This window comes from Engraulis encrasicolus, chromosome 24 (assembly GCF_034702125.1).
Source record: "Engraulis encrasicolus isolate BLACKSEA-1 chromosome 24, IST_EnEncr_1.0, whole genome shotgun sequence".
Classification (NCBI taxonomy): domain Eukaryota; kingdom Metazoa; phylum Chordata; class Actinopteri; order Clupeiformes; family Engraulidae; genus Engraulis; species Engraulis encrasicolus.
The window spans coordinates 22,407,456-22,419,518 of record NC_085880.1 but is presented as its reverse complement, the minus strand read 5'-3'; the positions used below and the strand labels follow the sequence as shown (position 1 = coordinate 22,419,518).

At 37.5% G+C, this 12,063-nt stretch overlaps 1 protein-coding gene across 1 annotated transcript in view; it reads right to left on the bottom strand.

Moving 5' to 3' along the window:
- eno4 (enolase 4) overlaps positions 1–11,747 on the bottom strand; it is a 25,522-nt gene extending 13,775 nt beyond the window's left edge. The window contains exons 1-4 of the mRNA XM_063191067.1: positions 11,438–11,747; positions 10,952–11,080; positions 7,899–8,092; positions 1–138 (exon numbers count right to left, since the gene is read on the bottom strand). The exon at positions 1–138 is cut by the window's left edge and continues 5 nt beyond it. Of these exons, the coding sequence (XP_063047137.1) occupies positions 1–138; positions 7,899–8,092; positions 10,952–11,080; positions 11,438–11,614 (638 nt within the window). The 5' untranslated portion in view covers positions 11,615–11,747. The remainder of the gene's footprint in view (positions 139–7,898; positions 8,093–10,951; positions 11,081–11,437) is intronic.
- Positions 11,748–12,063: the final 316 nt, after the last annotated feature.

Here is a 12,063-nt window from a genome sequence, read left to right as displayed (position 1 = left end):
TTGTTGTCCTTGGCCTGGCTGGGTGGTGGGACAGGGGGGGCCACCTCAGAGGGGATTGATGACTCCTCCTCCTCCCTCTCTCTCTCCCTCGTCTTTCTCTCGTCCTCAAACTCCGCAAATCGGGCCAGGAAGAAATCACTTCGGGATTTCAAACCAGACCAGGAAAACAAGTAAAACATCCATATGAAAACACAAACAAGATAGTTATAAATAGATACACACAGTATGTACAGTATGTATGTATGTATGTATGTATGTATGTATGTATGTATGTATGTATGTATGTATGTATGTATGTATGTACAGTATATCACGAAAGTGAATACACCCCTCACAGTTTTGCAGATTTTTGAGTATATCTTTTCATAGGAAAGCATTACAGAAATGTAACTTTGACACAATGATTAGTGACCTTTTTAAATTTATTGTTCACTCAGAAAAAAACAAAATACAGCCATTAATGTTTTTTCACTTGTTTACCACCACACATGCTTGACACCATCTAAAGCAAATTTGTTTATCTTGGTCTCTTCAGATCACACGACATGGTTCCAGTGATCCATATCCTTGGTCTGTTCATCTCTCCTGAGACCAAGATAAACAAATTTGCTTTAGATGGTGTCAAGCATGTGTGGTGGTAAACAAGTGAGTTTTACAAAAAAGGTGTATCCTCTCAAAAGCCAAGCATGGTAGTGGGACTGACATGGTTTGGGGATGCATGAATGCTGTCAACATTGGCAATCTGAAATACACCTAAAAGAAACATGCATGTCAACATGCACTGTGACTACTGAAGCAGATCATGATATTCTCCATAGGACTGCATTCAAATCTCACACCAATCTATTTAAGCCAGATGCAGACTCAACATTTACAAGTTCAATGCAAAGAAAGGTTGAAACGCACACTGATGACCTCCCTTGTCATCCCTTTTCATTTCGTTTCATTTCGAGACGATTCGAGCCAACATAGCCCCTTCTCTACCGGATTTTAATCTGGGGTGTACTCACTTTTGTGAGTACATGTTCAAACATTAATGGCTGTATTTTGTTTTTTTCTGAGTGAACAATAAATTTAAGCGGTTAAATATGTTGTTAAAAGGTCACTAATCATTGTGTCAAAGTTACATTTCTGTAATGCTTTCCTATGAAAAGATATACTCAAAAATCTGCAAAACTGTGAGGGGTGTATTCACTTTCGTGATATACTGTATGTAGGCCTATGTATGTATGTATGTATGTATGTATGTATGTATGTATGTATGTATGTATGTATGTATGTATGTATGTATGTATGTATGTATGTATGCTACTGTATGTACTAAAATAATGATTTGTAAGAAAATGAACACTTCCTTCCATCAGATAATGCCTAGAATTATAGAACAGTCTGGCTGATGCAGACATAAACTTGCAATGCGATGGGCCGATGCTAAAGGAAACGTTGCAATTGCATAAAACCCCAGCATTAAATGAGCATCTGCAATGAGCATGATTGAGGTACCTTGAACTTGAGTATCAAGAAGGAGCGGGGCACATCTACAATGTTTAGCTAGCTAAATCTGAAATAAAACTCAGCTATGCTGCATACAAGTGTTTTTTTTGCATGCAACACACTTCAAATCGACATCAAAATGGCATACTGTACCTTTAAGTGAAGTGTTAACCTTCTCCCTGACTAATATTAAAAAAAACTGTAAGGAAAACTGTCAACTTTTTGAGTGCTTTGACAAACCAAAAGCTCTCATGCCCACTCCTGTTTTCAAGAGCTAGTACACACATACAAACACACACACACACACACACACACACACACACACACACACACACACACACACACACACACACACACACACACACACACACACACACACACACATACAAACACACACACACACACACACACACACACACACACACACACACAGTGTGATATGATTTGTTGCAGCAAGCTGTGGTATGCTCTCGACAATCCTCACCCAGCATTGCAATGAGATGAAAGTCTCTTAGTCTAAACTACCCAGGTCAAAAAAATGTGTACTTAAGTGTACTTTAAATATATTTAATTTTCTGAAAGTATATTTTAAGTACACTCTATTTATCAAGTGCAGTACTTAAGTATGGTATTTAAAAATATACTTTTAGTTTAGTGTATTTTAAATATATTTTAAAATCATTTGTATTATTAAAGTTATGTACTTAAATATAGTTTTATAAAATATACTGTTAGTGTATTGTATTTTAAATGTATTCTAAGTATATTTGTATTTTAAAAGTAATGTGCTAAGTGTAGTATTGTGAAATATAGTATTAGTGTATTATATTTTAAGTGTATTTCAAGTATATTGTATTTGTATAAAGTAAGTGCTAAAGTGTAGCATTATAAAGTATACTATTAGTGTATTACACTTCAAGTGTATTTTAAGTATCTTTGTATTTTAAAAGTTATTACTTATGTGTAGTATTATAAAATACGCTATTAGTGTATTGTATTTAAATGTATTGGTAAGTACATTTGTATTTTAAAAAATAATGTGCTAAAGTGTAGTATTGTCAAATATACTATTAGTATATTGTATTTTAAGTCTATTTTAAGTACATTTGTATTTTTAAAAGTAATGTGCTAAAGTGTAGCATTATACAGTATACTGTTAGTGTATTATATTTTAAGTGTATTTTAAGTTTCTTTGTATTTTTAAAAGTTATGTACTTAAGTGTGTAGTATTATAAAATACACTATTAGTGTATTGTATTAAATGTATTGTAAGTACATTTGTATCTTTAAAGTAATGTGCTTAAGTGTGGTACTGTTAAATATACTATTAGTATATTCAATTTTAAGTCTATTTTAAGTACATTTGTATTTTAAAAGTAATGTGTTAAAGTATAGTATTATAAAATACACTATTAGTGTATTGTATTTAAATGTATTGTAAATACATTTGTATTTTTAAAGTAATGTGCTAAAGTGTGATATTGTTAAATATACTATTAGTATATTCTATTTAAAGTCTATTTTAAGTACATTTGTATTTTAAAAGTAATGTGCTTAAGTGTGGTATTAGAAAATATGCTGTTAGTGTATTGTATTTCAAGTGTATTTTAAGTGTATTTGTATTTATAAAGTAATGTGCTTAAGTGTGGTATTTGAAAACATACTATTAGTGTAGTATATTTTAAGTGTATTTTAAGTGTATTTGTATTTTAAAAGTAATGTGCTAAAGTTTGGTATTAGAAAGAATATTTGAAACGTACTTTAAGTTAAGTATGATTTTAGTATATTAAGTACACTTGTACAAAGTTTGATTTTAGTACCAAAAAGTCAACTTAAGCTCTACTTAATTATATTTCAAGTGTATTTAAGTATACTATACGTTGTCCCAAAATAACACAACTTAAGTATGTACTTCTGCAGCATGCTATAAAGTGCTTTCTTATGACCTTGAAATAGATTTGTAGCATACTTCAAATAGTTACACTTAACCACATGTTAAAGTACACATTAAACATCTTTTAAAGTGAATTAGTAAGTATATGTAAAAGGTACTTACAGTTAAGTATGATTTTAGTATATTAAGTACACTTCTGCAAAGATTGATTTTAGTACCAAAAAGTCAGCTTAAAATGTGTTAAAGCTCTACTTAATCATACTTCAAGTGTATTTAAGTATACTATAAGTTGTCCCAAAATAACATTCTTTAAATACACACTTTTGAAGTATATTTTAAATACAAAAATACATACTTATTAAGTATATTAAGTACACTTTTTTTCACCTGGGTACTTTTTTTAACCATCATTTCAGTGTATTTTAACCTAGACTTTGTAACATTAAATAACTTTCCACCTTCCATTTTGTTAATGTATTTTCATGGTAAAAACACCATATTGAAGAGCACAAACAGATCTTAAAAAGGCATGTAAGGCCTTACCTATTTACTTTTAAGCACAATACTGAAGTCTGTACTTAAGTTGTGTTATTAGTGTATTAAGTGCACTTTAAGTGTACTTTTTGGTGCACAAATTAAACATGTAAAAGTGTCTTTAATTCGATAAAAGCATACCACCACCAATGATTTCTAAGTATTATTATTAAATCTATAAAAGTATACTTAAAGTGTACTACTCAAGACTAGTACTTCAAGAACGTAATTGTGCCTGATGTAGAACAGGTAGTTGTGGTCTAGTGGTTAGAGTGCAGGTCTGTGGTTCAGTGAGTTGTGGGTTCAAATCCTGGTTGAGGCAGTGGTTGTTGTCTGAAGTGAAGGTGAAAGGAAGGTTCATGTGAATGGCTGATGGTTGTGAACAAGACAATGTACAATGGAAATGAGCAATTAGAGTTTACATTAATGTTTTTTTTCATATACTTTTGAAATATATTTAAAGTGTACTTAAAATAAATATATTTGAAATGTGCTTAAAGTAAAATCTACTTGTAGTATACTTAAAATACATTTAGAGTCAATACACTTAAAATGTACTTAAAGCGATTTTTGTGAATATATTTGAAATGTACTTAAAGTAAAATATGCTTTAGTACATTAAGTGCACTTGTAAAAAGTTTGATTTTAGTACAAAAAAGTCAACTTAAAGTGTGTTTAAGCTCTACTTAATTATATTTCAAGTGTATTTAAGTGTACTATAAGTTGTCCCAAAATAACACAATTTAAGTATGTACTTCTGCAGTATACTATAAAGTACTTTCTCATGACATTGAAATAGATTTCTAATGTACTTAAAATGTACTTATTCGCATGCTAAAGTTCACATTAAACACATTTTAAAGTGACTTGGTTAGTATACTTATAATGTACTTAAAGTTAAATATATTTTTAGTATATTAAGTACACTTGTACAAAGTTTGATTTTAGTACAAAAAAGTCAACTTAAAATGTGATAAAGCTCTACTTAATTATATTTCAAGTGTATTTAAGTATACTATAAGTTGTCCCAAAATAACACAACTTAAGTATGTACTTCTGCAGTATACTATAAAGTACTTTCTCATGAAGTTAAAATAGATTTCTAATGTACTTAAAATGCACTTATCCGCATGCTAAAGTTCACATTAAACACATTTTAAAGTGATTTGGTTAGTATACTTATAATGTACTTAAAGTTAAATATATTTTTAGTATATTAAGTACACTTATACAAAGTTTAATTTTAGTTAAAAAAAGTCAACTTAAAATGTGTTTAAGCTCTACTTAATTATATTTCAAGTACATTTAAGTATACTATAAGTTGTCCCAAAATAACATTCTTTAAATACACACTTTTGAAGTACACTTTAAATACAATAAAACGTACTTATTAAGTATATATTAAGTACACTTTTTTTTTTACTTGGGTACACACATACACCGTAAACAAATGATTGTGCACACAGATACACAGAAACAGTTCTTCCGCCTCAGAATACAAGTGAGCACGTCTTATTAAGTCCTTGAAGTCCTATTATGTTGCATCCATAAAGTGTTATTAGGCTACATCATATTTTACGTTCAAATTAATAAAGTCTATTCTAATGAAGAATGCTTCATCCTTCTGTCTCCTCAACCTCAACGCCCCCCAAGGGCGGCCCCCGTTGAGAAACACTATTCTAGAGGTTGCTCTGAATGGGGACTGTCACGGTTTTTGGTGCTGCCACTTTTTCTCCTGCATGCTATGATCAGTTGAGTTCCCACACCCCAGGCCAATTATGGAACAGACCCAACACCCCAGAACTCACGCCTAACCCCTCATTCTGGACCAGGCCCTTTGCATACACACATGCACAGCACACACTCGCACGCGTGCATTCACACACACACACACACACACACACACACACACACACACACACACACACACACACACACAGAGAGACTCACACACGCTCAGTGCTACATAACAGGTTGTTAGTGCACGCGATGCCACTCAGCTCACATCACGTCAGCGGCGGTGCTAATGCGAGACCTTGGCCTGGCGCCCACCAGCCCCCTCCTGCAGCAGCTCGCAGGCTAACAGCCCTGGGGTGCATTTCTCGAAAGCGTAGTTGTTAGCCTGTTAGCAACTTGGGTAGTTGCCAATGGGAAATTGCACTGAAAACAACAAAGTAGCTACTGAAGTTAGCAACTATGGTTTCGAGAAATGCACCCCTGTACTGCCTGGGCCACCGGCCACCAAGGCCGCTGACAGCTTTGGTTTAGCATAGGAGACATAGTCATCTGAAAGGGCCACGCAACTTCTGAGCCCCCTCTCTCTCCCTGGGCCCAGGACAATTGACCTGTTTGCATACCAGCACCCCCACTGCCTGTGTCACCAGTGCCCACAGCCCTCATGCTGTAGCCAGGCCAAAGGCTAACAGAAACGGCAGTGAGCCACCAAGGCTCAAAAAGGCTAACAGGCCCTATACTGGGGCCACCAAGGCTCCCACAGCCCTCATGCTGCAGCAGTCGAACCACAGGCCCTGACCTGCCTGGGCCATCGACACCTCATGACTCCTGCAGTGTCTATTTTGGAAAAGGAAACCAACGCACGTACAAGGTGCATGTTATTGTACATGACACGCTAAAGGTGTAATTGATTTCAATAAACCTGTCCTTGCTAAGGGCTTCCATACACCGGCTCCGACAAAGTGCTGAGCACTGCTCCGCAAAAGTTCGATTCCATTGTTTTCAATAGAACCCCGCACACTGGCGCCGATGTCCATGGACATTCGCGGATGTCGTTTAGCGTTTAGAGACAAGTTCTATTTTGTTGGCGCCGCCCATTGACTATCAATGCTATGTTCGTGTGAAATTGGATTGGGGGTCCGCAGTGTTGTCGGAGCCAATGTGCAGCCGGCCTAAGAGTGTATGGTTTCTTTTACACTTTGAGCAATTATACTTCAAGTGCAGGGAATCTGACAGAGGGGGACAAATGGGACAGTTGTCCCGGGGCCGAGGACAGAGGGGTGCCCGAATTGGGCTCTCATTACATTTATGCATTGGTTGGGAGCCCTGTCAGATGATCTTGTCCTAGGCCCAGCCAAAGCTGTCAGGGGCCCTGTTCCAGTGGAATCCAAGGACACTGATAGAACCAAATCCATCAGCCCAGGGACCAAACCCACAGGGATCCCCAGTTCCTGTTGTGTTTATACCAAAGAGAATACAGGAAGCTGGAGAGAGAGAAGCAAATTGGCGTTGTTTCCACATTCTACTTTCGCACAGTCACCCTTAATGCAGACCTAAGGACCTTTCCATTGAAATTGAATGAGACACATGGCGTTTTATCCAATAAATCGGTCATTGTGCTGTCTCCGTTTATACAGTGTAGGCCAACTGCACAGGCCAAGACCCCTACGTTCTGATCTTAAATAGAATGGTAGCTATGGTAACCAATTCAAAAATTATTTCTGATGGCCATGGCAGTTGAGATAAAACCACAGACAGTCAACTCAGAGATGGTCCATTATGTATATATTTTTAGAATTACCTTGGTTATCTGAAGACTGAAACTTTATAAACTTTCTGAACTTTCAGAAGATTTCAGTCCTTGCTCTTGAATGTCTAAGTAACACCCAGCAATACTTTCAGATTTTTTTGAGACGCAAGTGCGCACAGATTTGTTCAATTGGCATGGAAAGACCCTATTGCATAATTGGTAATCAACTCTCACACATATTTGTCTTTACAGTAAGGTATTTTTTATTCATGATGAGTATGCAATACTCATTGCAAAATAGTTTAAACAATACTTAAATAGTTTAAGTTACTACACTTAAACTTGCAGTAACTCAATTATTCTAGATATAGTAATTCCTGCTGCTTCACAAATCTTTCAGTCTTTCTATTTCCCAGACATAAAAAAGCCATCTAACTCCTGTGAGACACTGCAGATAATGTTTATGTTTATAAATGGAGTGGGTGAGTGTACCTTAGTATCTTGTCAATGGCGGCCTGATCACTTGGCTGCAGTCCCTGGAGCATGTTGCTGATTGGCTGGTTGATCCAGGAGAGGGCGGTCTCCAATGCACGTCTATGGGTGGGGTTTTCCCCAGCAGCCTCGCACTGCTCGCCCCCGACGGACGCTCGCTCACTGTAACTGGGCACGGTAGCACCACACACCCACTGGGGACCAGACAAGAAAGCGAAGCAGAGAGGTACAAAAGAGAAAAGAGACCAAGCATCTACTGTGCAGTAGCAGCAAAATATGCACAACTGACAAGAATGCAAATAACATGATTAACTCCTACTTGGCCCAGAAAAGAATGTTTTCCTTTAAAACAATGCCATGCTGTAAAAGAATTACAATGTTCCATGTGATATTCTTCATTTATAGTTTGTATGTTACAGCCTGGTGCTTTGAAAAGTAATTAAATGTAATATTATGTTGATAACTAAGGTGGTTGTTTTCCATGGGAAATGAACAGTGAAATAAAGGAATGTGACAAGATACTCCTCCTCAGCAAATGGTTTTAACCAAAGTTCATTTTCAACTGAAAAGTGCCATGATGTGCTGTATTCCCCCTACTGTTTTTCTGAATGTTCATTCTCCCAACGTTCTCATCACACCAGTGTAATGACACTCGAGGGTCTCAATAGTCAGTTCAAATGCTGTAAACGTTTGTTAAAAGGGCGTGGATATATTTTTCATGAGGCTCCAAATAACCTATGCATATAATTCAAAACGAGTAATGAAAAGACCATGTTCCAAAACCATTTAAAACTTCCTGAATTTTAGTCTGACAATAACTGCAAAAAAGTGCCAATTGATGACTGTAATTATGTACACATCTTGACATTTATCTCCAAGCCCCAACCTACGTACGTCACGGTTTCAAAATAAAAGGCATGGGGGTGATGGTTCTCAGAACTATTATTGAGCACAGCTGTGGTTAACTGTTGATGTGTGCCTATTCTTTATTCATGTTCAGCTATGCTTTATTCATACTGAGGTTTTCACACATGAAGGCACAACCCCTCAGTGCTGAACAATTAGGCTCTGATGACAAGTGATTGTGCGACACTACCCTCCATCACTTCTGTGCGTGGTTGTGGCAGTTATCTCTTTCTGTACAGTGGGTCTGGGAGGGAGGGCCCTGGAAAACGTTCACGGCTGATTAAACTGGAAGATATTAAGTAAGTTCAAAGTCTTGTCGATTTTGGGTGACCCATTTTTTGGTCAAATATTTTATTAATGTGAGGCCATGAGACGTTCCTGGTGTGCTTTCGATTCACACGGCATGGTGTCTGTCAGCTCACACGGCCATGATTTTTACACCTTGAAATTCCATTACTTGCAAAACACTAGACTGTGAAAGTTCAAAAGCTTTTGATTTTGAACACCTTGTGCTTTAGGGAACCTAATTTTGCTTTTAATTTTTTTGTTGTTGTTTTCTGCACACACCTCACCCCAAAACCCAGCATGGACCATATCACACATTTCGGAATACTCAACCAAATTGTTCTATAGAAATAGTACGGTACAGGAATTTAACAATAACCAAAACAGGTAAACACACAGCCCTGCCACATGCTCTGCTCTCTCCTTTATGATGCACAACCAGATATCCAGTTAGGACATGGCACAACTGAGTTCATGTTTACATGATTCAACTGAAGTGTAATTCTGTTCCACAGACCCATTATTCCCTCTGCCGGCGCTAGCAATGTTTGTAATGACTTGAATCTTTTGTGGTACCATACCATAGCACTGCACTGATACTTCAACAAATTCGAGCTTATTTTGTCATTTATAACTGCCCATATGTGTCTACGTCCCTCTTTAGTTAGTGTCTTTGTGTGCCTCTCTAAGTGTGTTGATGATGCATAACTTATGCTATTGGACATAGTAATATCTTCAGGATAATACATCTCTGTGCTACTGAAGTTAAGCTCTGTGTTATCCATATTCTCTTCTCTCTCTCTCTCTCTCTTTCTCTATCTTTCTCTACCCCGCCCCACACACACACACTCACACACACTCTCTCTCTCTCTCTCTCTCTCTCTCTCTCTCTCTCTCTCTCTCTCTCTCTCTCTCTCTCTCTCTCTCTCTCTCTCTCTCTCTCTCCAATCGACCTGGGTACAAGATAGACTCATATCAATGCACTACACACCTTTGGGTATGTTGGAGAGTGGAGCATAAACCTAAAGCAGTGTCTTGTGAAAATGAGTACTCAGAATTCTATTTTTATGCTAACAACTGCCCACAACTTCTCACATCACATGGTACATGTTATGATGTTTACAGTTCATGATGTGACCCCCCCCCCTCTCTCTCTCTCTCTCTCTCTCTCTCTCTCTCTCTCTCTCTCTCTCTCTCACACACACACACACACACACACACACACACACACACACACACACACACACACACACACACACACACACACACACAGCAAAAAGTATCCTTCTTGTTCATGTCATATTTAATTACAAGTCTCAGCGGGCCTCTGGCCATGGTGTAATGTTTATGTCATAACACCACCGACATCTGCCCCCCAAGTCTGACAATATCAAACAGCATAACTGCTGTTGGTACAGGAAGCATTATCTCAGCTGGAAAGCAGCAATTATCAGCTACAAGAATGGGTTATTATGCACAAGTTATGTGGGGTTTTTTTTTTATTGGAGATCATCTTATTTTTTTTAACTGTTTTTTAAACATACAGTAAGAAAAACTGTAAACAGCAGCAAGTAAAGCAGCATCACGTCCCAGCCCACCCTCCCACCCCATGCCCAACCCTGACCAAAACATTTTTGAGTTAACTAGCCTACCAGTAGGACCTAACGATATATATATTTTTTAACATTCTTAGGAAATAAGTCATTTTTACAACCAAAACAAAAAGAGGAATCGGAGATGGCAAAGCCGGGCTCCCAGACACCACATGGTTTTTATCCTCATCAGTCACTAAGAAAACTTACGTAAATGCAATCTAACTAGGCTACTGCACCTTTCAATGTAGCATTATTGCAATGACTTACCTTCACCTCATTTCTGATGGTACAATAGACATTTGCCTGGGCGGAGAGGTGTCCATGTCCATCATAAAGTTCTTTCCCCTCTAGTCTGCAAAATGAAGCCTTGGCGGAATGTTGTGAGAAGTAATTGGCCTGCAAAGGCACAAAATGGTTGGTTACAGTTGATTCTAAGCAATATGATAAATAGCCTATATTTGGGAATATTTGGGGGGAAAGCAACCTTGTATACAGCAATCAATATCATTACTTTATTTATCCAAATCATAGGCTAAATAAATCAGCAATTATGGGACATAAGATAAATGCATGTTACCACCAAGCTACAAATGCATTCAGACCTTCACTGAAATATAAGATTAGGTCAGCCTGCCATGAGCTTGTTGGAATGGTAAACAAATAGTGACCACTGTTAAAAGCTCAAATTTCAACAAACCCGAACTTGACCCCATTTATCGACTAGCCCATAGCCTTTGAAATGATTGGACATACCAGATAACCGTAAATGTCACCAGGCTTTTCCAGGAACATCTGATTCAAAACACCCTCTATTCTCTGCGGTACCAAGTTGGCTCTATAATACTCCGCTGCTCTGCATTTCAAGTCGTAAAACTCCTGGTCCTCTTTGGAGACTCTACTGTTGCAACCTCGCATGCCTTTGAAAGACATTATACCTTTGTATCACACTTTAGCGGTAGATGACACTGACTTAGGGTTACGGTGGGGGAAAAAAACACCATACATCGGTTACAAAGTTGCTTGACAAACATCACCCGCAGTGTGCTGTTATTGAACCTGTTGAATGGGCTTTGTGTACTGATGTTGCTGAGCAACACTGGCATCGCGAGAATGTTCACGTGCGTCCTCCTCGTCGGCTGCAGACTGCACCAAAGACTTTCTTACCACTTGCCCTTACCACTGTCTCTGAGACTCTGACTGCACCACTCACTGGTTCAATTAATAGAAATGCATTAAAATACAAGTAACTGAAACGAGTTAAAACAATACACTAATCTTATTAATCCATTGGCCTTACATTACAATAATCACGAAAAGCTTGTGGCGCGTTGTCCGCGCGCCATGCACGGTACCAGCATTAATTTGGCCTACTGTGGTTC